The sequence below is a fragment of the Polypterus senegalus genome, chromosome 10 (genome assembly GCF_016835505.1).
Source record: "Polypterus senegalus isolate Bchr_013 chromosome 10, ASM1683550v1, whole genome shotgun sequence".
Taxonomy (NCBI): Eukaryota; Metazoa; Chordata; class Cladistia; order Polypteriformes; family Polypteridae; genus Polypterus; species Polypterus senegalus.
The window spans coordinates 61,437,261-61,464,795 of NC_053163.1; the positions used below are offsets into that span (position 1 = coordinate 61,437,261).

The following is a 27,535-nucleotide window of genomic DNA, read 5'->3' on the forward strand; positions in this document are numbered from 1 at the left end:
AAAATGTATCGTGTCATTACAATCGGGAATGTGCGAAGCTTGAATATAAAAGCACCACAAATGCATCTGTATGTCAGCATTTTGCTTCACCACATCGAAGCATTCATCCCATAGGATCTGCATAGAGGCTTTCTGTCACATCTACATAGTAAACAGAGACACTGACGTCACGTTCCGACTTTTAGCACACTGCGCCCCCCCGCGACGTTTTGCTGGTAATGCAACTCGCTCACGCTCGCGCTAATTTCTGAGGACCTGCTCAGAGGACGTGTGAAATGAATCCTGGGAACGCGTGGCAGCCATGATGCGGGCGCGTACACGTTCTGAAGTATAAATCGGCCCGAAGTGTGTGTGGGAGAGAGAGAGCTTGTGGGACTTGTGATGCAACAACATTTATTTATATAACATGTTTTCATACAAATGATGTAGTTCAATGTGCTTTACAGGATGAAGAAAGGAGAAAAAAGAAAAATATCAAAATAAAATGTGTCCTGTCCATTCTTGTGTTGCCTATAAATGTCTACGTGCCTGAAATTTTACTATGTGGATTTGAGCATGTCACGTAACATGCAGAAAAAATTAAAATTTTAATTAATGAATTTTGCAAAAAATTTCTGCCAAAATATTTTTAATTGGGAATGCTTTGACAAGAAGTATTTTTAATGTGGACAAATAATTTGATATTCTTTGAATAATGAATGGTATTAAATAACGGATTATTAGGAAAATAAAATGTTCAAAATGTCTCGACTGGCATAATTAACTCTCTTAAGTAGCATCCCAGTACCTGCAGCCATTGTTAAAGTAAAGTACGTATCTAATCATCTACTACATATACATGGACCCACTTGAATAAATTCGTAATATACTTATTTTGAGCGAAACTTTCGTTTTTCGTATGATTACCGTATTGTTTTTAAGATTTCATTGTAATGTAAAATATTCAAAAAGCCCAGGAGGAATCATCACAGTCCAACTTGAGTAAGCACTTCTGTGTCATTCCCAAAAACGCACAGATAGCTACTGCAGTGAAGCACCTTGTCGGCCGGTGTGCTTCGTATTAAGTGACAGTTTTCAATGCTTGGACGTTAAACTCATTTCCGCCCTGTGACTGGGAAGTTCAAAATCATTTTCTTTTAAGGCAGGTACCTATTTGGAGACTGAGAATCTCGCTCTTGCTGTACAGTGCATATAACAGAATGTCTGTCTCTCTGTCTGTATGTTCCTTATTCAGTCCTACTCCCTTTGACTGATCTGGACTAAATTTTCCAGAGTTGCTCTGTAGGACCATTTGGACAGCATAGACTACTTTGGAACACCAAACTCTGGAGGTCCGAGTGCTTCACCCCCCGCCCGCCATGCATTCTCCAGTTTGCTCACCTGCTGGTTTAAAGCAAGTGAAACATCTTAACAGACTGAAGGCAGACGGGCAGGCAAAATGGCCAGAGCTTAACATTAAAAATATTAACATTAAAAAAGGCCAGAGCTTAACATTACTTACTGGAGAAAGTAAGGGTGCTGATTCTATCCATTGCAATATGAAAAGGAGCATTTCGCAGAGGGTGTTGGGTAAAGCTTGATCAAGAATGGATGTGTAGTGCAACACAAAGGAGAATTACAGGGTTGTTGTCATTTAACTCCTGCTTTGTTGGCTTTTCTTCATAATGTAAGCACTACAAACCCATTTAACTCGAACTAAGGGGATGAATCAGACATTCATGGTTACAACCCAGGAAGGAGTTACTGCAATTCTGGAATCCACTCGGACCAGAAAAGAACAAAGATTTGACTCATTAAGGCAGAGACATTAATAAAGACGCAGTGTGGATGACGGATTAGACAGCTTAACAATAAAAAACATAAACCGTTGCATCTTTCCTTGACCCACTCTGCAGATATACTCAGGCAACCCCAGTACTTCAGCTAGTCAGTAAAGAAACAGTCAGTAAATTGTATACCTATTTCATTAGGTGAATGTCACAATTGGCCACTTTTACACTTTAACATAAACAGTGTGTCTTTAGAATATCGAAAAAATCCAGCCCTCCTCAAGAAGTAACCTCAAGACGTTCAGGAGAACATGCGAAGAAGAACACCTCCAGTAAATGGTGCTTCACTCAAACTAGCAATGGAGCTATGAGGCTGAAGTGCTGAGAACACGCATGTCAATCGGTGGTCAACTGACCAACAAAAGAATGATGTCATGCAATAAGGGGGATGTGGGGCTTGGCAAGCTACTCTTAGTGACAAGTGTACAAGCTTGGGCAGAGTCAGTATATTAAGTTAGTGTGATGAAATTATTATGCAAATCCTCATTCACCAAAGAGGCAACACAAAAGTCGGGTTAAAGGGTAAGCAGCAATCGATTTGTGTCCTAGCTCCTCTGGAACCATTAATGGCAGTCCAACGGTTAAAGGGATATTTGCTGTGGACACCTCACCTCATAACTAACTCCCAGGGCAGACTTATGAAATATTTCAAGTATTATGTCTGTCATCAAGCCTGGAGAACCTTTGGGATCGACTCTGATTGCTGGGCAGACAAACAGTAGTCGTGACCTGCCCTTTCTGTGCTTAAATAATAAATAAAACCTCATCACGTGTTGAGTTTACAGCCTCCAGATTACATACCTAAAAGACCCTGTCGTAGCAGACGTCACAATGGACCATTCCCTTGTGAATGAACATGCTTTCCAGAAGATCTCCCATAAGCTTTCCACAAACTTCACACTGTAAAACAGAAAGATGTCATTCTCTCTGTCTCTGTAAAATTGAAACAAATTATGGACACCAAAGAAGCCATGATCAGCGAAGACAAGCAGGAGGAGGAAGAGAAGAAGGAGAAGAAGCATCTTATTGCAAACATTAAACCAGCAGTAAGTGCTAACATTATACACTTAATATTTCATTTTGAGTATACATGATGTATTCGATATGTTTAAAACTAAAATTCAGTCATTCAATAACTTTTTGTTGGACCCAGAGTGACAGTAAGGTTTCAGTTTCTTTACAGATTTTAGCTTTTTGATTCTTTTAAGTCTTTCAACTATGCAATATTTGACACAGCAAGGTATTCACTATGGAGACAGTGATTCCACAAGCAGTTAACATGTATGAAATTAAAATACAAAGCATTACAGGAGAGCAAATATAGATCATAAAATAGAAAGCTAGAATTCACTTTATCTGTAACGAAGAAATAAAATATGGCTATTAAGCTATTTCAAATGGAAAAATGGTTAAACATTTAAGAGCTATGGCATGGGGTTTGTTTCCCATTATTAATTAAAAAAGATGTGTAAGGTGCCCATATTTCAACCTCATTATATTAATGTTTCTTGAACACATCCATCTTAATAAACAGGCAAGCATTTGTGTGTGTGTGTTGGTCTGGTGGTGACACTGCAGACATTAATACAGTCGTGGCCAAATAGGTTATGAGAATGACACAAGCATTGGTTCTCACAAAGTTTGCTGCTTCAGTGTTTTTAGATCTTTCCGTCATGTGTTTCAATGGCATACTAAAGTATACTGCAGTGGTTCTCAACCTGTGGGGCGGGGGCGCGAAGATGTGAAAAAAAGAAAGCAAGAATCAAAAATATGAAAAAAAACATTTGTTGAAACCAAAACAAATTAACTTAAACTACATTCTGATACTAGAACAATAAATATAGAGTTAGATAAATGTCAATAAAAGTTAAGTAGGTATAATAAACTATGCATCTACAGTACATTTCAAAAAAATGTTAGGGGGGCGCGATTAAAACTGTTATGAAAACTTGAGTCGCAAATACTTAAAGGTTGAGAAACGCTGGTATACTGTAATTACAAGCACTTTTTAAGTTTCAAAGGCTCCTCCGACTTCTCCCAACCATCCAAGAACAGTACGGTGACCAACAATGCCTTTTGCAGCATGATGGAGCGGTGAGAAATAAGAGGCTCAGGGAACAAAACATTAAAATTTTGGGTCCATGGCCAGTAAACTCCCCAGATCTTAATCCCATTGAGAACTTGTGGTCAGTCCTCAAGAGGTGGGTGGACAAACAGAAACTCACAAATTCTGACAAACTCCAAGCATTTATTATGCAAGAATGGGCTGCCATCAGTCAGGATTTGGCCCAGAAGTTGACTGTCAGCATGCCAGGGCGAATTGAAGTCTTGAAACAGAAGGGTCAATACTGCAAATATGGACTCTTAGTATAAACTTAATGTAATTGTCAATAAATGTGTTTGAAACTTAAGAAATGCTTATAATTTCAGTATACCATAGAAACATCTGACAAAAAGATCTAAAACACTGAAGCAACAAACTTTGTGAAAACCAATACCTGTGTCATTTCCAAAACCTATTTGGCTGTACTGCTTTTACAAATCCTATACCAAATAGCATATGACGGAGACAGCGGAACCACGCAGACACACTGCACTGAAATACATCCAAATGAGAGCAACTGCCAGACCACCATAATGCACGGACAAGTGTCTGTCAATCTGTGTGTCCATTCAGTTATTCCTGTCTGTTCTATGCCATTTGGTATGAGATTTATAAAAGCAGTGCTAATGTTTGTGATGCGCCATCTATTGGAATGAGAAAATGCAATGCATTTGATTACTACATGTAATACAAAGTACATTCCAACAGGTGGTGCACTGCAAATGTTAATGCTGAATACGCTGAGGTATGTGTTGACTGCTTAGATTTCAATCCATCTTTGACAGGCAGCACAGCTAGCATGTTATACAGTCAAGTGAGGATGTCATCATTGTTTCTCATGTGTGTACATGTTTATTATGCATTATTCATTTTTTTCTATATTAATTATCAGTGTGGTAACATCACCTTATCATCATCTTACATGCTTAGCTGTCATGGGCAGCATGCCACCATTTTACACTCCTGCATTTCTTGCCATGTGATGCACACATTACAAAAGTTGTGACATCATAGCAAGTTATAAAAGATGAACTAAAACCAATAGCTGCCAATCAAAAATAATATAGAAAATTATTCGACCTGCCTTTATCCTCCTACTTACAGTATGTAGTCTTTCTGAAATTATAAAACATTGCCACCCGCATTAGGCAGTTTCTGAGCATTAAGGCATTAAAACGAGTTTCCGTGAAGAGTTAGTGCAAGCAATCTCTTTAGTGAAGCAACTCTGGTTTTCACTCGGCTTCACTTTGAATTCTTATTTTATTTAGACCCTTGAACTATCATTCTGAAAAGACTGTAATGACCACTTGGTTATTTCACACTGTCTGATAGGACTTGTCATTTGTCCAATTTGAAGGCAATGGTAAGCAATTTTTGTGTTCTGTTAAAAGTTTACTTCTTCACTGAAGAATCAAAAAAACACAAAAATGGAATTGTGTCTCTTAAGCCTGGCTTTCTTTATTATTTTTATATCGGACTTAATTCATTTCCCTGTTTTGTTCTTTTTTTATATAACACCACCAGCTGCTGAAGTTCTATAAGCAGAACAGAAAAGTGGATTTCTAAAGAAACAGAATGTTGCCAATGAAAGAGAGATCAAGGAAATGATGGCGTACACATGGTGGCATACAACCAGGCAGCAGACCCCTTGTTGGTGTGCCTCAGGACATGAAATTGGGGTTCCCGGTGACCGGTCTACACAAGAGAGTAATCACTGCACTACAAGCGATGGAGGTGATGTCAAACTGAAGCACCGTAGCCCTGGTAAAGGCGTAATTAGGTAGCCCCGAAGTGAATTTTTGTAATTTTTTAATCTAACTTTATCTCGTACGTATGTGAAAGTATCTCGTGTGAACATGAAAACATCTTGTACGTACATAACAAGATATTTTCACGTACGTACAAGATAAGGGCTATCCCATAATTTTTTTCACCATTGTAATGCTATCCAAAGTGTATTCTGATCTGTCCTTTATTCGGTCTTTGATGCCATAAAGTAAACAATCGATTGTAGCTAAGAATTCCCACTCTTAAATGATCTGTAAAGGCGATCCCTATGATAGCCTGCAGGGCACACTGCCTGCATGTGAATGTGAAGTTAAAAATGCAGAAAATAAGTGTTTTAATGAAAAAAGAAAAGAAAAGCCATAATAAATAACACAGCTCGCTCCTTCAGGAGAACCAACCTTAAAGCATCCCGGGTGACTGTAGATGTTCAAGTGCTCAATTGTTAGCTTGGCATCATTTCCGACTTCAAGTCCACAGTAGGTGCAAAGGTTTGAAGGTCTGAAAGATCAGCAGATATATTTTGGATTTTTATCAGTGAAGAAATGCAGACACAATACCAGTTTTTCCGTACCTAGTCAAGTTCCCAACAAATGTCATAAACGCTAGCATAACCAAAGGTTCTCAGGCTGATTTCATTCAATTTAGGGCCTGTCTTTTGCAGGGTCCACTCATTCACACACATTTGGAGGTCATTTAAAACTAGTAAACTTCACCTACATCTTTGGAGATGTGAGAGAAAAAAACAGAAGTCGTGGAAAAAAAAGATGGCATGCAAACTCTTACAAAGACAAAAACCAGGCATGAAACTGAAACCGATAACACCGAATCCATAAGAGAATGGCACAAACCAGTGCGCCATCCCAAAATGTAACCTGTAAGCAAAGACATTGAGCCATACCTGGGGCTGCTGAAGACATAGGTGGCCACACTGGAGGAGACGGCATCATTAAAGTCCATATTCTCCCTGTTCAGGAAATGTACATGAGATTGACAACACTTTCTCTGAGATCATTAAACAGCATGTTACTTGATCTCTAACAAACTGAACATCCGTACAGTAAAGTGTTTTAGGTTACTCAAAGAATGAATGTAATTAATTGGCATTTGTTTTTTTTAACAATGCTCTGTCTGAAAGACCTACCCGGCATATGAGAATGGCTTTGTGTTCAGAGATGAGAGGGCTGTTTGGTTCACGTACTGCTTTACCAGCACTATGCCCCTGCAAGATTAAAAAAAAATAGGAATCAGGAATTAATAATTCTGAGAAATCTAAACCTGAGTATTTCCATCAAAAACGACAAACAGTATAAATGTGTCTCTCGAGCAAAAATAAAACATTTCACTTAGTGTCACGCTCATGTGCTTGGGAGGCAGCTTAAGGGCTCTGGTCATGGTGGTTACCCGCTGAACCAGGGGTTGGTGCTGTGTGCTAATGGATGGCCATTTCACTACTGACATCACTTCCTGACTGGAACCCATATGACGAAGTTTGGCCTGAAAAGACGTTGTTGTTTTCTTTGTAAAAAGAAAATCCCTTTTCTTTCCATTTACTTCAATATATAGAGACACGGATGTGCCCCAAACCTTTTTAGTATCTGTTTCTTGTCTTGAATTAGTTAAAGCTGTTTATTGATGAAAGTTATGGTATATTAACACAGTTGAAAGGACGGGGAATCAGTATTAATACAATCATTGTTGTCAACATAAAATGCACAAGTAATTGCCATTTTTGCGTCCTGTGACGATAGCTCTGCACAAGGCACATTCAGACACAAACACACAGTCCCTCATTCCACACTAATTTGGGGTTACCAGCAATGTTCCCTGTAAGCTGAGCACGTGAGCGATTGCTCACACGAATTCAGAGCATCGCTCATACTTCCCGCACGATCGCTCATTCCAACGTTGTTGCTCGTACTTATTGCAAAAATTGGTGCTCATAAATTTTTGGCTTAAACAAAATGTTGCTCATAAACAATGTTTTTTGCTCACTATATGCTACTCCTTAGAGGGAACATTGGTTACCAGCACATGAATATGTGGGAAGAGCCCATGCAGACAGGGAGAACATGACTTGTGGAGCTCTGAGGCAGTTGTGTTGACCACTGCAGTATCATTTTTCCATTTTTTAGGAAACTGCTATTTGATTAAATCAAAGAGGCCTGCACTTTCAGGTTCAGTTCAAGGCAAATGTCATGTTACTTGCATGTCTCCTCAGAACAATGACAATGATACAAAGAGACGGTACTAGGTCATAAACTATAATAAATTCATTTATAAAAATGAGACCTAATAGTAACACCAACTATCTATAGAGCCTGACGTTCATGTAGATGATAAAGATACGCAGATATAACAGGGAGAAGTAAAACACGTCATTATATATAAATGATGACACCCCACCCTCTCACCCACCATGACAGATGTGATACAACTCCAGGGCATGTGCTGATGCGGTTCACTATGCTGCCATAAACAGCACAAGAATGAGACCCCAAGGCGGTGTTTCAGGACAGGCCTGTAAACTGTACTCCCGTACTTACTTTTTGCTGTCTGTGGGTGTCAACTGTGAGTCCGAAGCCAGGCTGTGGAAATGAAATGAAGACTTGTGAGAAGGTTACAGAAACCCCAGTGTGCTCTTTCCTAAAGTTTTTTCCAGACACAGTTAAACTTGTTTATTTAAGAATTTAATAAGAATTATTACTTGGATATTTTTTTAAATTCACGGATAACTAAACAAAATACCTGGTATTATAAATGAACTAAAAATTATGTAATGCATGCACTTACTGAATTTTTTTCTTAATTGAATGATCCTAAATCTCTTTTCTAAACTTTGAGTGGATTCAAGTGTGAATTAATGTGTATGGCAAAAAAAAGGAACTTGCCTAAGCCAAAAAAGTATCAAATTTATAAAACCTGGCATTCACACCGCTCTACACAATTTACCTTTATTAATCTCAATCATCTTGTAAATGTAAATGTGAATGCGCCTCAAACTCTGCCTGGTTACTGCCCTGAAATGACCATATATGGAGCATGCTAATCAATCTCATACATATGCAATCACAATGCTGCAGAACATCATTGACTGGTAGAGCAGCCTCTCTCCAAATGCATCGAGACCCCGCCTCCTCCATTCAAGAGTATCTGACCTTTGCTCCACAACTGAGCACACAAGATCTTTCATGGCATTATAGTGTCTGTCCTCTAGGGGTCTGTGAGAGGCGCCAGTGTCTGAGTGAGTAGCCACGATCACTTTGCACATGTAAATGACGTGATTGCTGTTACAATGAATAGTACAGGCCACAAGGAACACTGAGAGTTCAACCAGTTGCGTTTCCAACATGCCAGCCCCATGTACAGCACCACAATGTCTTACAAAGCTACTTTGCTTCAAAATAAATCAATTACAGGTTGATTCAGTCCACCTGGCTATACAATAATTTTAAAAAGTCCATAGATAAATGTAGTTCAATAAAAAAATAAATCCATAGCAAAAAAAACAGAAACAAATCTAAGTATCCAACATAGGATACACCATATAGATATCACCTTTCAGATGTCTGGATCAGACTTTTTTCAACTCATGCCTTTATTTGGGTACAACAGAATTGCCTGCATGTGGCTTCTTTCGTATAACGCCAAAAGTGAAAAGGAGCTGACAAACCATATTTAATGAAACACAAGGTGTTCTTGCATCTTTACAACTGTGTGAATGATAATGTACACTAAACATGCTTCTGCAAACGTATTGCTGATTGGGAAACAAAACCTTGAAAAGCAGCCAGCTACCTGTTTTGTCAAGAAATATGTCTGAGTGAAATTATCTCTACAATATTGAAAAGAAACCCAAGCATGTACAGGATTTCAGATCACCCACTGTACTTAGCGTCCAAGTAGCTGGTCCGTGCCTAGTCTACTTATGAACTAGCATGAGCCATGGCTTGGCTATGCTGCTGGGCCCTTTGCAGCCCTCATAGACCCTAAGATTAGTTAAGAATGAATGTGACTTTATAAATTTCTGATATAATGTAAAATTCTATGCATGAGAATATAGGCAACATAAATAAGTACGTTCATACCTCATTAAACCAAAATCATCAGTCGGGTCAGCAGCAGGGACCCTACAAACAGAAGTTTGAATTTATGGGTTAAAATGAATAGATGTTTTAATGAATACACACTGCCTGTACAAGACAATTAGTTGAAAGTGAAGTTTTCTCCTTCTGAAAAATTAAACCAGTGTCCTTTGCTATTAAGAGCAAGTCAGAGATGATCCTCTTGTAATTCCTCTTTTTATCCACATATTGAACAATTTCATTGGACTGACCAGTCTGTGAATTCTTGTCTGCTTTCTCTATTTTGATCAAATGTTTACTCACGTTTCTGTGACTCTTACAGATGAGAAAACATCAGCTGGTGTTTCGTTCACAGTATCTTGCGTTCTGATTGTGGTGTAGGTTCTTCTGTCCATGCTTGGGCTGTAAAATAAATAAGAATGTTATACATTGGTACTGTTTTCAAAGCAGCAACTTTCATGGATCATCCTAATAGTGTTGGTCCAAGTAGCACAATAATACCAAAGAGAGACTTATGATTCAAAACAGCATTTAGGATAGGGACCATGGAGTCCTGTTTGTGAGCAACTGCTACATTTGTGAGGAGACAACTTTACAACAATGCAGTATAAACAGTTATAGGCCAATGACACCTATTCTGTCAAAAGGAAACTACCATGGAATCATCAGAGCAGGTTTATCTGACCCTTACGTCAGAATTTCTTAAGACAATAGATGTCTGAAATTTAAACACTATTACAGTACATAAAAGCCGCAGAAGGACAAAAAGAGAGTTCTGTTTGTTGCTCCATGATGCCAGGGCCATCATTTATCTCTCACTATTATGTAATATATCACAGACACCCAAAACTGGCCTTCAGGTCTCATAAAGGGTGAAAAGTGTACTGTAGTTATACAGGTGGCAGGACACACAGTGTAAGGTCTTTGTTACAGTCCTAAATATTACAGTGGGACTCTTAAATGACCAGGGATGGAGTCTTGGAAAATATGTATATCTTGCAAAGTTTATGCTGTAACTGACGTCTCCGGTGACAGCTCACTGAAAGGTAGTAAAGTGGCCTGTGATTTGGAGATGTGAGGGAATAAAGTCCATTGGTGAAAAAGCAAGGAAGCTGTTCCACTGGTCAGAGATAGTCCCCAGTATGGAAAAGGGGCAAGAGTAGAATGGTGAGGTAGTGGGTCTGTACTGCCACTCCACAGCTTCAGTGGTCTTGTTTCTAATTGCAACCAGGTCACAGTTTCTTCAAAGTTTGCATTTTCTTCTCACCTCTTTGTGTTTTTGTCTGGTTACTCCATTTTTAATCTACATTCAACACAACATGTGCGTTAGGTTGACGTTAGGTTGACTGATCCATAATGAGTGAGTGAGTATGGGTGGGTGTGAGAGTGAGATTGCTCCTCGATGGACTTTCACCAGCATCTAGGCTTGTTTCTTGTCATGTGCATGGTTGGCCCAGACATTAATTTGGACCAAGCAGGTGGGTACTGTAGATGGATGGTTTCAATAATACGTGAAGTGACAACAAAAGATTTGTAACCTTAATATGTAAAGATGATTCTGGGACCATGAGAGAAATCAGTTATTGTAGAATGCAAACATGTCCTCTTGAGAAGAATATAAGGAAAATACAAGCAGTGGAGCAGCAGTAGTAATACTAGTAGTACTGATACTGTCACATGTACAAGTAAACCATGGCAATTATTAAAATTGTAATTAAGTTCAGAACTTTAACAGCAGTGTAGCGGCACTACTGGCGAATGAAAACTTCAACTCCCAGCAGTCCCTGTAATGGCTGTGATTGGTCATCTGCTTCTGGGTACAGGGGCTGCTGGGGACAAGGAGGGCAGGGTGGGATTTAAAAGGAGGCCAGTTATACTAAGGAGGGAGAGAACTCTTTTGTTGTTTCACGTCTTGAGTTGCCTGTCTGTTTGCCTTCCCATTTACTGCCTGTGGATTTTTGTTTATCCTGGATTGTCTTCTGCTTTGGGTGTATGGACTGTCTGGTGACTTCCTGCTGTATGAGGAGCGCTCCTGATCCCATTCACACATCATCATCTCTTCAGGAAATTCTGGTAGGACTAATCGTTACATGCACATACAGCATGCTGGTCTCTGGACTATCTACCTCCATCATTTCAAGACATTAGTTGCTTTTTTCATGGACTTCATCGTGTGTGGTTTTTGTTAGTTGTTTGTTATTGGTGAATTTTGTTTATTGTACATTGCTGTAAAGGGAACTGGGGTGGGATGGATCATTTTAGTTTGTGTCGTTTATTATTGTTCAACACAGTCTTCAATTTCTGTTTTATTACCCGATGCTTTTTTGTCTCTGCGAGGGAGTGTGTGTGAGTCGGGCCAAGGCTGGGTACGTTCCTGGGATCCCCACTGACAAAATAAATAAATCACTGTCAAAGGCGGTGTGAATCTTAGCCCGTTTTTCCAGTTCGCTACAGCAGTGTAAGAACTAGCCAATGAGCTATCAATCTTTGTGAAGAAAGGAAAATAAAGGACAATCTCCATTTAATGTTTGGTGTTGTGTGTCTTGAGCTCCAAAAACATCAAAAGTCTGAACTGATCTTGCTTTTTGCCATTTCTAAATTGAGTGAGGGCAGATAGGCAAGTCCTTGAGGGTGTCCCTGGGACAGACTGGTTAATTCCTACTATATGTTCCGTAAAGAATGTAAACGTAGGCCTTGGCTTCTGTGATTCTGATCTGACCTGGATTATGATAGTTCAGTATTGTAAGAACTGGATATTATCAGTTATTTCTGCTGCTCTCCACTCCACAGTGGATATTTCTGTCATTGTTTTTCTTCCAGAGGTGCTGTTTCATCAATGTTCCACCTGTAGGATCTTCTCACCCCAGAAAACGGAATGGCTAAATCTTAGATTTTGTGTTTGCACTGACAAGTGATGAAAATTGTATACTGTTATGTGCTTAGTGATCCTTTTGCTAATCTTTTCTTTTCCTCAGCTTTGATTATATAACATTTGAGGCAGCTCGTAAATCAGCCTACACATAAAGCAGGTCATACGTTAGACTTAGTGATTACTAAAGGACTTAAAGTTGATATAAAGCAGGTCACTGATATCGGTCTATCAGACCATTTCCTTCTACTATTTAATATAGAAATAAAGATAGAAAACGCTCATGAGAAGCATTTTGTTAAAAAACGCTTCTTTGACTCATCAGCAGCTTTAAAGCTTACAACTATTCTAAGCAATCAGTCCGTTTATAATGCCAGCTATAATAGCGAGGATAATGTAAATAGTAAAGTGGAAAACTTTAACTCTAAAGTAAGAACTGCTGTTGACATAGTTGCACCTGAAAAGACAGTTAAAAAATCCTCTAGTACTGTTATTCCATGGAAGACCCAAAGAGTGTCTGATTTAAAAAGAACATGTCGTAGAGCTGAGCGTAAATGGAGGAAAACTAAACTAACTATCCACTATGAAATATTAAAAGTTAAAATAACAGAATACAATAACACTGTCCGTCTTGAGAGGCGCTGCTATTTCTCTAATATTATAAATAACAATGCTAGTAATCCCAGAGTCTTATTTTCAACAATTGACCGTCTGTTAAACCCAGGGAACACAAAGGAATGCCCCCAGAATACTTCCAGTGAAACCTGTGAGAACATTGCTGTATTTTTCACTCAAAAAATTAATGATATTAGAGATAACATAGTACATCTCCCGAACACTGCAGAACCTCCAAAGCCCCGGTACTCCGTTATAAACAAATTAAATGCTTTCACCAGGATAGATTTACCTGAATTACATAGTATAATCTCTCAACTGAAATCCTCCACCTGCGTCCTTGACCCAATACCAACCAGGTTTTTCAAAGAAATATCAGGCGTTCTAATTGACAATATTCTGGACATAGTAAATTGTCATTAGATACGGGGTCTTTCCAGACTGTCTTAAGACTGCTGTAGTTAAACCCCTTCTTAAGAAACATAATCTTGACCCCTCTGCCTTTGAAAATTTTAGACCCATTTCTAACCTGCCCTTCTTAAGTAAAATTTAGAGAAGGCAGTCATTATGCAGTTAAATGACCACCTAAATAAACATGCTATTCTTGATACTTTTCAGTCAGGCTTCAGAACAAATCACAGCACAGAAACTGCACTTGTTAAAGTAGTAAATGACTTTGGTAAATGCAGACAGAGGCCATTTATCTGTTCTCATCCTCTTAGATCTGAGTGCTGCATTTGACACCATTGATCATAATATTCTTAGAAATCGCCTTAGTCAATGGGTGGGCCTCTCTGGCAGTGTCTTAAATTGGTTTGAATCCTACCTGGCAGGAGAAAATTCTTTGTGAGTTGTGGTAATCAAATCTCAAAGACACATGATATCCGATATGGTGTTCCACAAGGCTCTATCCTGGGTCCGCTGTTATTCTCAATCTACATGCTTCCGTTAGGTCAGATTATCTCAGGTTACAATGTGAGCTACCACAGCTATGCTGATGACACACAGCTGTACTTATCTATAGCACCTGATGACTCCGACTCTTTCGATACACTAACACAATGTCTTACTGGTATTTCTGAATGGATGAATAGTAATTTTCTCAAACTAAATAAAGAGAAAACTGAAATTTTAGTGATTGGCAATAATGGATTCAATGAGGTTATCAGAAATAAACTTGATGCACTAGGATTAAAAGTTAAGACGGAAGTAAAAAATTTAGGGGTAACTGTTGACTGTAATCTGAATTTTAAATCGCATATTCATCAGACCACTAGGACAGCATTTTTCATTTAAGAAACATAGCTAAAGTTAGACCTCTTATATCATTGAAAGATGCTGAGAAATTAATTCACGCTTTTGTTTTCAGTAGACTAGATTACTGTAACGCACTCCTCTCAGGACTACCCAAAAAAGACATAAATCATTTGCAACGAGTGCAGAATGCAGCTGCTAGAATCCTAACTGGGAAAAGAAAATCCGAACACATTTCTCCAGTTTTGATGTCACTACACTGGTTGCCTGTGTCATTCAGGATTGACTTTAAAATACTGCTTATGGTTTATAAAGCCTTAAATAATCTCGCTCCATCTTATATATCGGAATGCCTGACACGTTATATTCCAAATCGTAACCTTAGATCTTCAAATGAGTGTCTCCTTATAATTCCAAAAGCTAAACTTAAAAGAAGTGGTGAGGCGGCCTTCTGCTGCTATGCACCTAAAATCTGGAATAGCCTGCCAATAGGAATTCGCCAGGCAAATACAGTAGAGCACTTTAAAACACTGCTGAAAACACATTACTTTAACATGGCCTTTTTATAACTTCACTTTAACATAATCCTGATACTCTGTATGTTCAATTCTTCATAATAACTATTCATGGTGGCTCTAAAATCCGTACTGACCCCTACTCTCTCTTCTGTTTCTTTTCCGGTTTCTTTGTGGTGGCGGCCTGCGCCACCACCACCTACTCAAAGCATCATGATGCTCCAACAATGATGGACTGAAAGCCAGAAGTCTACGTGACCATCATCATCAGGTCCTTCCATGAAAATATGATGATTTATGTTAGGTAGAATGCCCAGAGGGGACTGGGCGGTCTCTTGGTCTGGAACCCCTACAGATTTTATTTTTTCTCCAGCTTTGGAGTTTTTTGTTTTTCTGTCCACCCTGGCCATCGGACCTTACTCTTATTCTATGTTAATTAATGTTGACTTATGTTTATCTTTTATTGTGTCTTCTATTTCTCTATTCATTTTGTAAAGCACTTTGAGCTACATTTTTTTTTGTATGAATATGTGCTATATAAATAAATGTTGATTGATTGATTGATTGATGTATTATGTTGTTCACTCAGTCATCATTAGTTTTAGAGCTTATTGGAATTGCTAACACTTAATAAAAAGGACTACCTCAGTTCACCTATTAGTCATTTACTGCTAGGCAATAATAGCTTAGGAAACACTTTGCTCTTTTTAAGACTTAAAAAGCACCAGTGACATCTTATAATGCAGACTCCCTATAGCGCATCTACCAGTCACTTACTGCTATGTAAGAGAACCTTAAGAGAGACTTTGTTCTTGTTGTCACGTTAGAATGATTGACTAACTAATGAACCACAGCAAGCCCTGAAAGCCCCCATTCTAAAGTGTTACCTTGAGAGGATACTCTGGAAGTTAAAGATTCAGATTGTGGACTGTACCTAGTGGTCTCTTAAAGAAAGGATTCTCAACAAAATCAAGCAAAACAATATTTGATAAATATCACCTATCATATAATTATGGGAACTAATGATCAGTTTGTATAAAGTATTGTAGGGTTTACTGTTTTCTTGGTTCTTTGCACAAAAGCAGTGCTTGAATCACACCAAAACGGCTTAGGCCAATGCATTCTGTGGTATCGGTGCAGTTAAAGTTGTCCATGAAGGTGCACCCATTTGGTGTTGTTGAGAGGTATTCTCACAAATGTTGGCTTCACATTTTTTTTCCTCAAATGTCTTGTATTATGCAGAATATTACGGTGAACCATACCCTTCAGCAGCAAGTCAAAACTTATTTTGATCTTCAGAGCTACTATAACAAAGATCCTATACAGTAAATGAGAAGAAGATTTCTTTTCATCTGTTCTTGGAGCATCATATTCTACCAGTCTACACTCACAAATAATAACAATTTCTCTCAATCATTGGTCAAGAGTCTTGCCTACAATTCAAAAGAACAGAATTGTGGGAATGTGCCTTTCCTGCTTATACTATGAATGCCATCTTTCCATTAATAACAGTATTAACGGTTAATAATATTTTAGCAAAACAATGCATACTTCTTGCACATTTTGAGTATGTGATTAGATAACAGATATATAGATTATGTAACATGAGCAATTTGAAAATTTCTTCTCTTTTCCCATGTAAATTTTTTACATTATTTGCCATTGCATAACACAGGACTCTGAGTCTATTACATCAAAAACTCTCTTTCTGCATGAAAACATTAAAATTAAAAACTTTCCTCAGCCATCTCTACAAACTACATGGTGTAAGTAACATATAACAGTGGAGTATTGTTTTCATATTGCTTACAGTACTATTAATATGTTCTGTAGACCATTTGATTGTTTCTGTTGGTGTAGTAGGCAAGATGTGCATGTATTGTGAACTCAGCAAATTTCTTCCAATTAAATAGCCAATCATTTACCAAATAAAAGAAAATAAATAAATAAACTCATATAAAATGAACATGACCGAAATTCCAGAAAAGCATGTTTTCATATAAAGTTTCATATGAATCTGAGACACTTTTAAAAAGTGTCTGAATGAGATACAGAAGAAACTTTTAAGCATGATGGATGAAAGGATCTCCTCTCATTTGTCAAACGTCTTGCGTTATTAGGTTACGTTTCATTTCATGCATACGTTTTCACTAAACACTTGCATGACATTGTAAAGGTGCCTGCATGGACTTTGGAAATGATGAGAGGACAGGAAGTGATAGTGATGAGCAGCTGTCTTAGGAAAGCCCCTTCGGCAAATCATCCAAGAATGGTAGGTTTGCCCAACTTTACCTCTTACACAAAGAGAAATGTAAAAAGGTCAATTATGTTTTGAATTTATAAAAAAAACTGATTGCACATATATTGTTGAAGGACAGTACAGACAGTTACCTTGTGTTGCTACTGAAGTCCTCTGTCTTTTCAGTGTATCTAGAAGGGTTCATATTTAATCCATGAGTTCTACAACAAAATACAGAAAATGCATTTCAAACACAAGACACAGACCCTCAATTAGAATGTGCAAACTCAAGTCAACCATCCCAAGGAGGATGAATTAAAGACCAAAGCTTGCCTTCATGATAAATAAGGAATGCAGCTTTTAGATCCACATTTATTGTTAGGAGTTATGTTGATGCTTTCAAAAGAGCTACTTCTTTAGAAGAAAGTTTGAACTGATTTTACATTTTACTGACTTTCTGTTTACACTAACTTGTGATTACTTATAATCACAATTATAGTGATCAATTATAAAATGATTTTACATTGTCACCATTTTTACAAGTATAGATTTCCATTTGAAAAAGGTACCACTACAACACATTAAAGCAAGGATCCTTTTACAGTGCTGTAGTGGCTCAGATATTCCCTCTGAGCAACACTCCCCTCACAGCTGCTGTCCTCCATGAGACTGTGGTGGTGGTGGTTGCTTAGCATTCATCTCTACTGCTACAGCAATAGAGATCTCATTTCAATCGACTGGATAAGCTACAACTTACTGACTCTAAGGCTGTAGGTTTCATGCAAAGCTTCATCATGTGAAGATGTGAGGGGACAAGGACTTAAATAATTTCTAGCCAGTAGTTTACGGATGCACTACCATTTAACAGGTTTTAAAATTCATTTCAATGTAGGACAATGTTTTTTTCTGGGTCAAGATTCCATACCCTTTCCATTTCATATTTTCTTCTCTTTGAGGGATTCAATCCACAGACAAAAAACTGTATATTAGCGACTCTACATTGGTGTAGTGTCCTGTACAAGTTTTGGTCCTGCCTTCTGCTCATTTCTCACTTGAAAGGAAGCAGTGAAAGATATTATATATATATATACATATATATATATATACATATATATATATATACATATATATATATATATATATATATATATATATATATATATATATATATATATATACACAGTGATCCCCCTTGCTATATCGCACTTCGTCTTTCGCTGTTTCACTCCATCGCGGATTTTAAATGTAAGCATATCTAAATATATATCACAGATTTTTCCCTGGTTCGTGGATTTCTGCGGTCAATGGGTCTTTTAATTTATGTTACATGCTTCCTCAGTTTGTTTGCCCAGTTGATTTCATACAAGGGACGCTATTGGCAGATGGCTGAGAAGCTACCCAATCAGAGCACGTATTACGTATTAAATAAAACTCCTTAATGATATACGATATGCTTCCCGCGCGGTGCTTCGCACACTTCAAAGCTCCAACAGCCCATATTGATTTTTGATTATTTGCTTTTCTCTCTCTCTCTCACTCTCTCTGACATTCTCTGCTCTTGACGGCACTCCTTTGAAGAGAAGATATGTTTGCATTCTTTTACTGGTGAGACGGAACTGTCATCTCTGTCTTGTCATGGAGCACAGTTTAAACTTTTGACTAAAGGGTGTTATTTCATGTCTAGATGGCTCTAATAATGTTAAAAAACATATTTAGAAGGTCATAAACAGGTTTTCTATGCTCTAACTGTGAAAATATTAGATTTATAAATAAAGAATCCTACTTCGTGGAAATTCATTTATCTGTCTGGAGCGGATTAACCGCTATAAACGAGGGTTTACTGTATAACTGTGTGGAGAATATTTATAAACAGTGTGGGAGAGTTTCTAAGGGCTTAAAATATATAAAAATAACCATACAAACATATTGTTTCTACTTTGCGGATTTTCACCTATCGCGGGGGGTTCTGGAACACAACCCCTGCAATTGAGGAGGGATTACTGTATATATATATATATATATATATATATATATATATATATATATATATATATATATATATATATATATATATATACATACACATACAGCAAAAATCTTACTTTCTTCAGTTATAGTGCCTAGTAATTAATACAATAATTGAGACAATAATGAATAATATAGCATTCTTAAAAAGGCTGAAAGAATGTTTCTTTAACTTAAAGGATAAATACACCGTGCATAAGAGTTGGTACAGCCAACTCTTCAAATGGTTCCGGTTTCAATTTACTGCACCATGATTGATGGATCCGTGTGGAGAGGCCCCATGGCTAAAAGGCTTCTGAAGGCATGCATTTTGCATCACCATATGAGGTCAGCACCAGCTGTTAGGAATGGACATTCGGTTCCATTCCCATTCCTGCCTCAAATGCATTGCCAGTACCAACGCCAGCCAGCATTACATCATAGAGTTGTTGGAGGCCGAGGTTCTCTGGTGCAATATTCCAACAGGACAATGCCCGGTCACAAGTTACATGAAATGCCCTACAGTTCCTGGATGACCATCATGGGCCATTTCTTCCCTGGCCCATATTATCACAGGATTTGTCCTCAGTTGAGCATGACTAGGACATGATCAGACAACAAATGGCATGCCAGAGACCAGCAGTGGTTAACATGGATGAACTTTGAGCATTTATGGTGAATGCATGGTATGTCATTCCAGAAACACACATTCAGCCTCTCTTCCTGTTCATGCCACGCCGGGTACAAGCAGTTATCTCTGCTCATGGTGAATGCAGCAAATACTGCTTATTGTGCATTCAGCCTGTGTGACTGAGCTGTACTTCTATTCATGTGCACTATGTATCATCCACCTTAAACAAGGATGAGTGCCTGTGTGTCTGTCTGTGTGTCCAACTGGTGGCTATGTCCCTGTCATTCCAATAGATGGCGCATCACAAACATTTGTAGCAATGCATTTTTTATTACTACATGCATTACAATATACTTTCCAATAGATGATGCACTGAAAACATTAATGCTGAGGTTTACGTTCATCATTTAGATTTCAACCAGTCTTGGACAGGTCACACAGCTAGTGCTGTAAATAAGCTGTTATACAGAAAGCTGTTGCAATTTTCATGACCAACAGAATATATATATATATATAAAGGGAAAACATTGTAAATGAATTCAAAGTTCAACAGAGTTACATGTTTTAGGTATCCATGAACAGGAATTTGAACTGATGTGTGTCAGTATTTGAGTCCATGAGCAAGATAACTCAGAAACAATCATTTCATTAAAAAAAAAAGAAAACTTGGTACAATATTTCAATGGCTTTTGTTTTTTTTGAAGATTTCTCCTGTAGATGTTGCTGTCCAAAGATATTTATGACATACACTACAATTACTGTACATAATACATACTGTATCTAGGGAAAACATTGTGATGTAGTTAAAATGTCAAAATCACAGCTTTAGGGGAAGTCATGGGCTGAAGAACACTTCTAATTTGTTTAGTTTATTTACACATATTTATACAAAAAGCTCAGTCAGGCATGACCATATTAAAAACATTTGTCATTCTCATTGATTTAATTTTATTAAAAACATTCCTATAATAACAGACCTCTCCATTTTGATTTCGGGCATGTCAGTTATTCCTGGAGTCTCATAGAAGGTTTCTGTTGTTCTGATGGTGGTTTTTGTCTTTCTGTCTGTCTTGGGGCTGTAAAAGATATAGATTATCATCAAGAATACCTACTAACAAAAACAGAGAACAAAACTATTATTATCTCTCCAACCCTGCTAAGGGAAATTTAAATAAAGTAATTCTGAGCCTAGTAAAACACAATTTCTTTTTGCAAGTGCATGCACAACATTGACATTATCATCTGTCACTAAGAAGTGTCCCCCTCTTTCTCTCTTTAAGTAACAGTTAAATCCTATAATCCTAGTAATTCTAAATTTGTACTTTAGTGGTCCAGTCTGGATTACATTGATGCATGAACATTCACTACAGAGTCACTTGTCTGGTCTGGTTACTGACCTGGGGTCAGATTTATAAAGCTTGTGTCTGCACAAAGAGAGACCTGTAAAATGTGTACACAACTTTTTACGTAAATGTCGGCATTTATTAAAGTAAAATTAATGGGAAAACTTGGATATATTTATGACAACTTTGCCTCGTCCATACACAACATTTTGGAGAAACTGGGAAATGATGACACCCTTGGTCAAGTTTTGGAAATGCAGTAGAATTATTCATATCATAATGTGCTTGGACGTGATAAAAATTAAACCGGAAAAGTGGTGAATATTTATTCTATTACAGTTGCCTTTTAGAGGTCAAATGTTTGTATTTGCACTGAACAACTTACTTGGGTTTTTCGTCAGTTTATATAGGCTACCTGTTGTCATTCCTCAGGATTAGAAACCAATGCAATTACTTGTTGTCAATATTTGCATTAAATAAAAAAACACAGCTGTGATTCACTTCCTGAGTTGAGAAATGTATAAATCTTATGCCCTTCAGTCTATTAAGAGCATAATAGTTTGGCGCAACTAATTGAAGCGTATGATGAGAACGAGTTGTTAGGGACATTTTTATGCCCATTGACTCTTGGAAGCCTGAGTTGGATTCCAAGAGGCATTTTCTAACTCAATCTCTTAAAACAATGTTGTGCTGATTTATGAAGGCTATCAGCCTGAAATCAGGCTCTGTCTGTTCATATTGATGTTTTAACAATGGTTGGCCTTCTAGCAATAGGCATCTGTGAGAGGGAACTGATTGCTGACATCTTAGAAATATCTCAGCGAAGCTTAATTTCCATCATGCCTGCTGTGCTGGAAGACATACGCCAATTGATGAGGCACAGCATTCAGTTTTCTTATGGTGTGTGTGTGCAGGTCAAAATAAAAACGCAGTTTGTACCAGTGTCTGGTGTTCCTAATGCAACATTACATATTGTAATAAGGCTACCTAGCAAGAATGAAGCTGCTTTTGTTAACTGAAAGCGGTTTCACAGTTAGAGTTGGGTTGGAAAGCACAGACATTCAGGAGTGTCATGGAGTAGAGCTGCTGACCCTCTAGTTCGAGAGGAGCCAATTGAGGTGGTTCAAGCAAGTGATGCTTCTTTGTGGAAGTTTTACAGGAACAACCAGCTTGGAGGAGAAGCCGAGGAAGACCCAGAGCTCACTGGGTGGATTACATCTCCCAGATGGCCTGGGAACGCCTTGGAATCCCACAGTATGAGTTGGCAAGTGTGGCTGGGGAAAGTGGCATATGGGCCTCACAGCAAAGACTATTTCCCCCACAACTAAGTCTCAGATAAGCAGTGTTAAATGAATGAATGAATAAGAAATTTCATTTCATCAACATACAAGTCTTCTGAGATACGAAGATGAGACTGATAAACGTCAGATTGCTGTGGCATAATGTCGCATAATAAGGCATCTTATTATTAGGTGATGAGTGATCCGCTTTATCGCCTGAGATCACACCTTCACTTTGTTATTTCAGGCACAGTGCAGCTGCTATAGCTTCGAGAGTAGCAGTAGTTTGTTGGTATTCAATGCATTTGCTTGTTAGGCCAACAAATAAATGTTATCTGCAAGCCTCTAATTTAGACGTGACAACTTCAACCTCTCACTACTGGATGTTTATGATGGGAGGCTTACATTCATGTAACACACATTTACAGGATGAAAAGGCAGATTGTGTACAAATATGCATACTCCTAGTTTTATAAATCAATATTTTTTTTGCTGTATGCATTTTCCAGTTTTTTCGCATAGGTATATTTTCACCTTTGAATCCATGCAAAGTTTTATAAATGAGACCCCTGGACTCTGGCGTCGTTGTTCTGCTGTACCAATGAGATAGCATAGCATTTGAACACCAGTAATACACTTACTTTTTTCATATAGAATTGCTATGCCATGATAAAGACACAATCTGGTAAGTAATCCTAATTCACATTTTTGTTTTGCACAGAAAAGTCAATTCTTTTACAATCCATTTTTCTAAAATACATAATAAACAATTTATTATGTTTTTATGTCACATTTGATCAGGTTGTGTTTCTGATGAATTGTGCCTGACAGCCTTTTCATTTTATAACTATGAGATTTTGATCTTGCATGTTGTTGTACTGTTACCTGTTCTCAATAGATGTCCAAGAATACGTCTCAGAACGAGCAGGGTCAGAATCTTGAACTCTAAAAGAGGCACAACATAAAAATTGAACAAACTAAATATTTGTACTTTTAGAAATTGAAAAAGAAGTCATTTTTTTCCTATTAAAGTATAACCTTAGCGGCTTTTCACAAAATAAGTAAAGAACATCAAAATGTATTCGATGTATCTGTTTATTCCAATCCTGCATTGCATTTGTCACACATTATGAATAAATTCTGGACTGGACACTTGCCTTTGGACACACTGACTCATTCAGACAGGGAAAATTTAGTGTTTCCAATCACAAATTATGTGTACTCACTGGAAAAAGAAGTCAGTAAAAATGTTTCTGAGGAATGACCAGGAGAATAGACGTGATCAAAGAACAACGCAAAGGTCGATGCCGGGAGCCAAAAATGAATAGTCACAACCACAAATGCTAACCAGAAATCAAAGTCAGGAAATTCAAAACAAAAATTATAATACCAGGAGTGACAAAAGACACTATGTTTATCCAATATTGAATAACCTGGGAATGCATGTGGTGACCTTTATATGGTAACGACACTAAAGTCACTTGTTGCAGATTCCTGGTGATCCTTGGCATGCCTTATCATGGCAGTGACTACACAAAAGTAATCAAGAAAAGCAAAATGGCAATGAAAATGACATTGAAACATGAACATCCATCCATCCATTATCCAACCCGCTATATCCTACTACAGGGCCAATCCCAGCCAACACAGGGTGCAAGGCAGGAAACAAACCCCGGGCAGGGTGCCAGCAACGTTTAGCAATATAATTTTTCCGCTGAATTTATGTTTTTACCCAACTCAATCATAGCTGATTATTTAATACTCAAGTGGTTTCTGTCTCCACATATCTCTGAGTTTGGATCAGGCAGGCTCACAAAATTGGTAGACAGATTAAAGAGAGTAAAGGATACAGAAAAATCATACAATGTTGGATAAATGACGCCCATGAATATATACAAATAAATGTATCAGATAATATTGTGTGGAGAGGAACTCCTTTGCATCACCCTGATTAAAAAAAAAAAAAAAATCAAATAGCAGACCTGTCTACTTTCATGTTGGACGAGTCAAAGATTGCAGGAGTCTCATGGACCGTTTCCGTCGTTCTGATGGTGGTTTTTGTCTTTGTTTCTGTTTTCGGGCTGCAAAAGACTCAGGTTATTATGAAGAATATCCAGTCAAAATAGCTGAATTATGCTACACTACAACAAATAAGCTTCTAATGTTTTTCAATTTAACTCAATTTAAAATTAATAATCAATAAAACAACTTTTAATGAACTTAGCACACAAGAACATTTCCTGTTGTTGAATGTGAGTAATTTCGTGTGATGCTATTGTCCTTCAGTAGTCTGAGGATTCTGATCATTTAGTCCTTCATATGGTTACCTGTTCTCCATCGATGTCCATGAATAGGTCTCCGAATGAGCTGGCTGTGACTCTTGAAAGCTACAAAGGAAAACAAGATCTTATAACAAACCTGGATGAAACACTTGTTTAGCAAATATTTGCTTGTAGTTTTGGATTTTAAAAAAATCAGGTTGTGCAATTAAAATCTTCAATAAAGCATGTACTTAACACCAATGAACCAAATAAACAGCCAATACTAAGATATTAAATATCTTAGTCGATAGTCGATAACTAGAAAAATTGCCTAAGATCACCTAATTTGTTTTTTGATCTAATAAGAATTTAAGGATACACGAATATAACATCATTCAAAATGGGAATCTGTCTACAAAGTGACCCCCATCTCTGGCCATGACAAGGCTTTAATTCCCATTGGGGTCAATTTATAGAACAAGTGCATTAATAAATTCCAGGGTCTGAGCGACCATCTATTTGATCTTCAGAGCCTGAGCTACAGATCTAGCACTTTCCCTTGATCCCTGAGTATTTAGTTGCCCTGAAAGTGTCATGTTCCCACAGAGGTATCCTAGATATCAGAGAGGCAGCAGGGTCTTCTCTGTGGCCAAGTGTTCCCCGGTGGCCAGAAGGCATTTTAACCTCTAGTGTCTTCTCCCTCTTGTCAGTTTGTATAGTATGGACAGAAAACTCCAGGAACTGTTGGGTTCCCTACCCTAATAATAATAATAATAATGATAAAGTTTTTTTTATATTGCACTTTATATTTTAGCAATCTCAGAGTGCTACAGAATAAAAAATAAAAATAATAAAACAAGAAAATCTATTTATACTTTAACAAAATATCTTTCTAAAAAGATGAGTTTTTAGATTCTGTTTTAAAACATCAGTCTACTGTGGGGCTCTCAGGTAGTCAGGGAGGGTGTTCCACAGTCTCGGCACCACAGATGAAAAAGCCCTATCACCCATACTGCGAAGCTTGGTTCTAGGGATTTGGAGAGTGTTTGTGTGTACAGAACGGAGGGTGCGTGAGGAGGTATGAGAGGTAAGGAGTTCCTGTAAGTAAAGGGGGGCAATGTCCATAAATGCACTGATGGGTGAGGAGAACGACCTTGTACTCAATTCTGAGTGGGACAGGGAGCCAGTGAAGGGTTTTCAGGATTGGGGTAATATGGTCATGCTTTCGCACCCTCATCAGGATCCTGGCAGCGCAATTGCATCCTGAGATAGTATGCTTCCATCTATGCTGCAACTCTTTGTCTCTTTTCCATGGCACACAGGGTATACTTCTAGAGGCCATAGTTTCCCAAGCTACTGGGCTTCCACACTGGCAGATTCAGGTGTGGCTCTAGCCCCTGAGGGTCTTTTGGCAGCTGTGCACCCTTTTATACTGCCAAACTATTATTATCATCAGTCCCAGATGATTCTGATCTACTGTTATCTATTCCATCCTTGGTACTGCTGGGAATTCAGTGTGGCATGCATTTGTCACATTGCTGAGTCTATTTTATTTAGAATTCTGAAGTGTGGCAAGCAAAATATAATTTTTAAGATACAGAAAACAACATGTCCTTCAATTTTTTGCTTGATATTATTTTTCCGAATCTCTCTTAAGTTTTTCTTCCATTTTAGAATCATCATTAAACTCCTACAAATATTGTCAGATTTAATTTTAATTTAATTTTACTTGTTTTTAAGCAAATGATTTGGGAAAACAAACTATCTAAAAATGTTTTCCTAAATGAGACTCAAGGTTATCTCACCCATTTAATCAGTTCTGGGTTTTGAAAGCCAAAACTTATCTCCAGAACTTCTGGAGTAAGGAAGGGACCAATGACAGATCAGGCACAAACAATCAAAAATCCATCCATCCATTTTCCAACCCGCTGAATCCAAACACAGGGTCACGGGGGTCTGCCGGAGCCAATCCCAGCCAACACAGGGCACAAGGCAGGAACCAATCCTGAGCAGGGTGCCAACCCACCGCAGGACACACACAAACCAAGCACACACTAGGGCCAATTCAGAATCGCCAGTCCACCTAACCTGCATGTCTTTGGATTGTGGGAGGAAACCCACGCAGACACGGGGAGAACATGCAAACTCCACGCAGGGTGGACCCGGGAAGCGAACCCGGGTCTCCTAACTGCGAGGCAGCAGCGCTACCACTGCGCCACCGTGCCGCCCACAATCAAAAAACATTTCTTCATAAACCCACACTCACTCATACCAGGATAATTCTCTCAGACCAGATTACAATTTTGGAATGCAGCTGTTCCTGAAAAAAAACTCCATGCAGAAGAAGGTGGAATCTTCACACAGGCAGTGATCATGCTGGTATCTGAACCCAGGATTCGGCTGCTATGAGGCAGCAGTACTAACTAAAGTGCCACCATAGATATGGGGAAAAAATGTTCAGACAAGACAGCCATAGTGATATCCCCAATGTGAGTTATTAAAACATAATTTCAAAAGAGCAGACCTTTCCACTTGGATGTTGGGTGAGTCATTATTGCGGATTGTTTCTGTTGTTCTGATGGTGGTTTTTGTCTTTTTTTCTGTCTTGGGGCTGCAACACATAAAAATAACTTAGAAGTATAATAGGAGAAATCATTAACCCCACAGTATAAGGTGGAAGCTGAAACCCGTGAAACGTCTGCCAAGAAGTGGCACATTTTT

General features: G+C 38.1%; 1 protein-coding gene across 3 annotated transcripts in view; it reads right to left on the bottom strand.

Moving 5' to 3' along the window:
- Positions 1 to 27,535, bottom strand: part of znf185 (zinc finger protein 185 with LIM domain) — a 103,196-nt gene that overhangs the window by 2,968 nt on the left and 72,693 nt on the right. For 2 of the 3 annotated variants that reach the window (XM_039765824.1, XM_039765822.1), the window contains 13 exons: positions 27,339 to 27,425; positions 24,881 to 24,940; positions 24,536 to 24,634; positions 23,439 to 23,498; positions 20,908 to 21,006; positions 17,448 to 17,516; positions 10,107 to 10,205; positions 9,807 to 9,848; positions 8,265 to 8,306; positions 6,863 to 6,940; positions 6,620 to 6,685; positions 6,120 to 6,219; positions 2,631 to 2,729 (listed from right to left, as the gene is read on the bottom strand). In XM_039765824.1, the coding sequence (XP_039621758.1) occupies positions 2,631 to 2,729; positions 6,120 to 6,219; positions 6,620 to 6,685; positions 6,863 to 6,940; positions 8,265 to 8,306; positions 9,807 to 9,848; positions 10,107 to 10,205; positions 17,448 to 17,516; positions 20,908 to 21,006; positions 23,439 to 23,498; positions 24,536 to 24,634; positions 24,881 to 24,940; positions 27,339 to 27,425 (1,000 nt within the window). The remainder of the gene's footprint in view (positions 1 to 2,630; positions 2,730 to 6,119; positions 6,220 to 6,619; positions 6,686 to 6,862; positions 6,941 to 8,264; positions 8,307 to 9,806; positions 9,849 to 10,106; positions 10,206 to 17,447; positions 17,517 to 20,907; positions 21,007 to 23,438; positions 23,499 to 24,535; positions 24,635 to 24,880; positions 24,941 to 27,338; positions 27,426 to 27,535) is intronic. The other variant, XM_039765823.1, reaches the window with a different exon arrangement.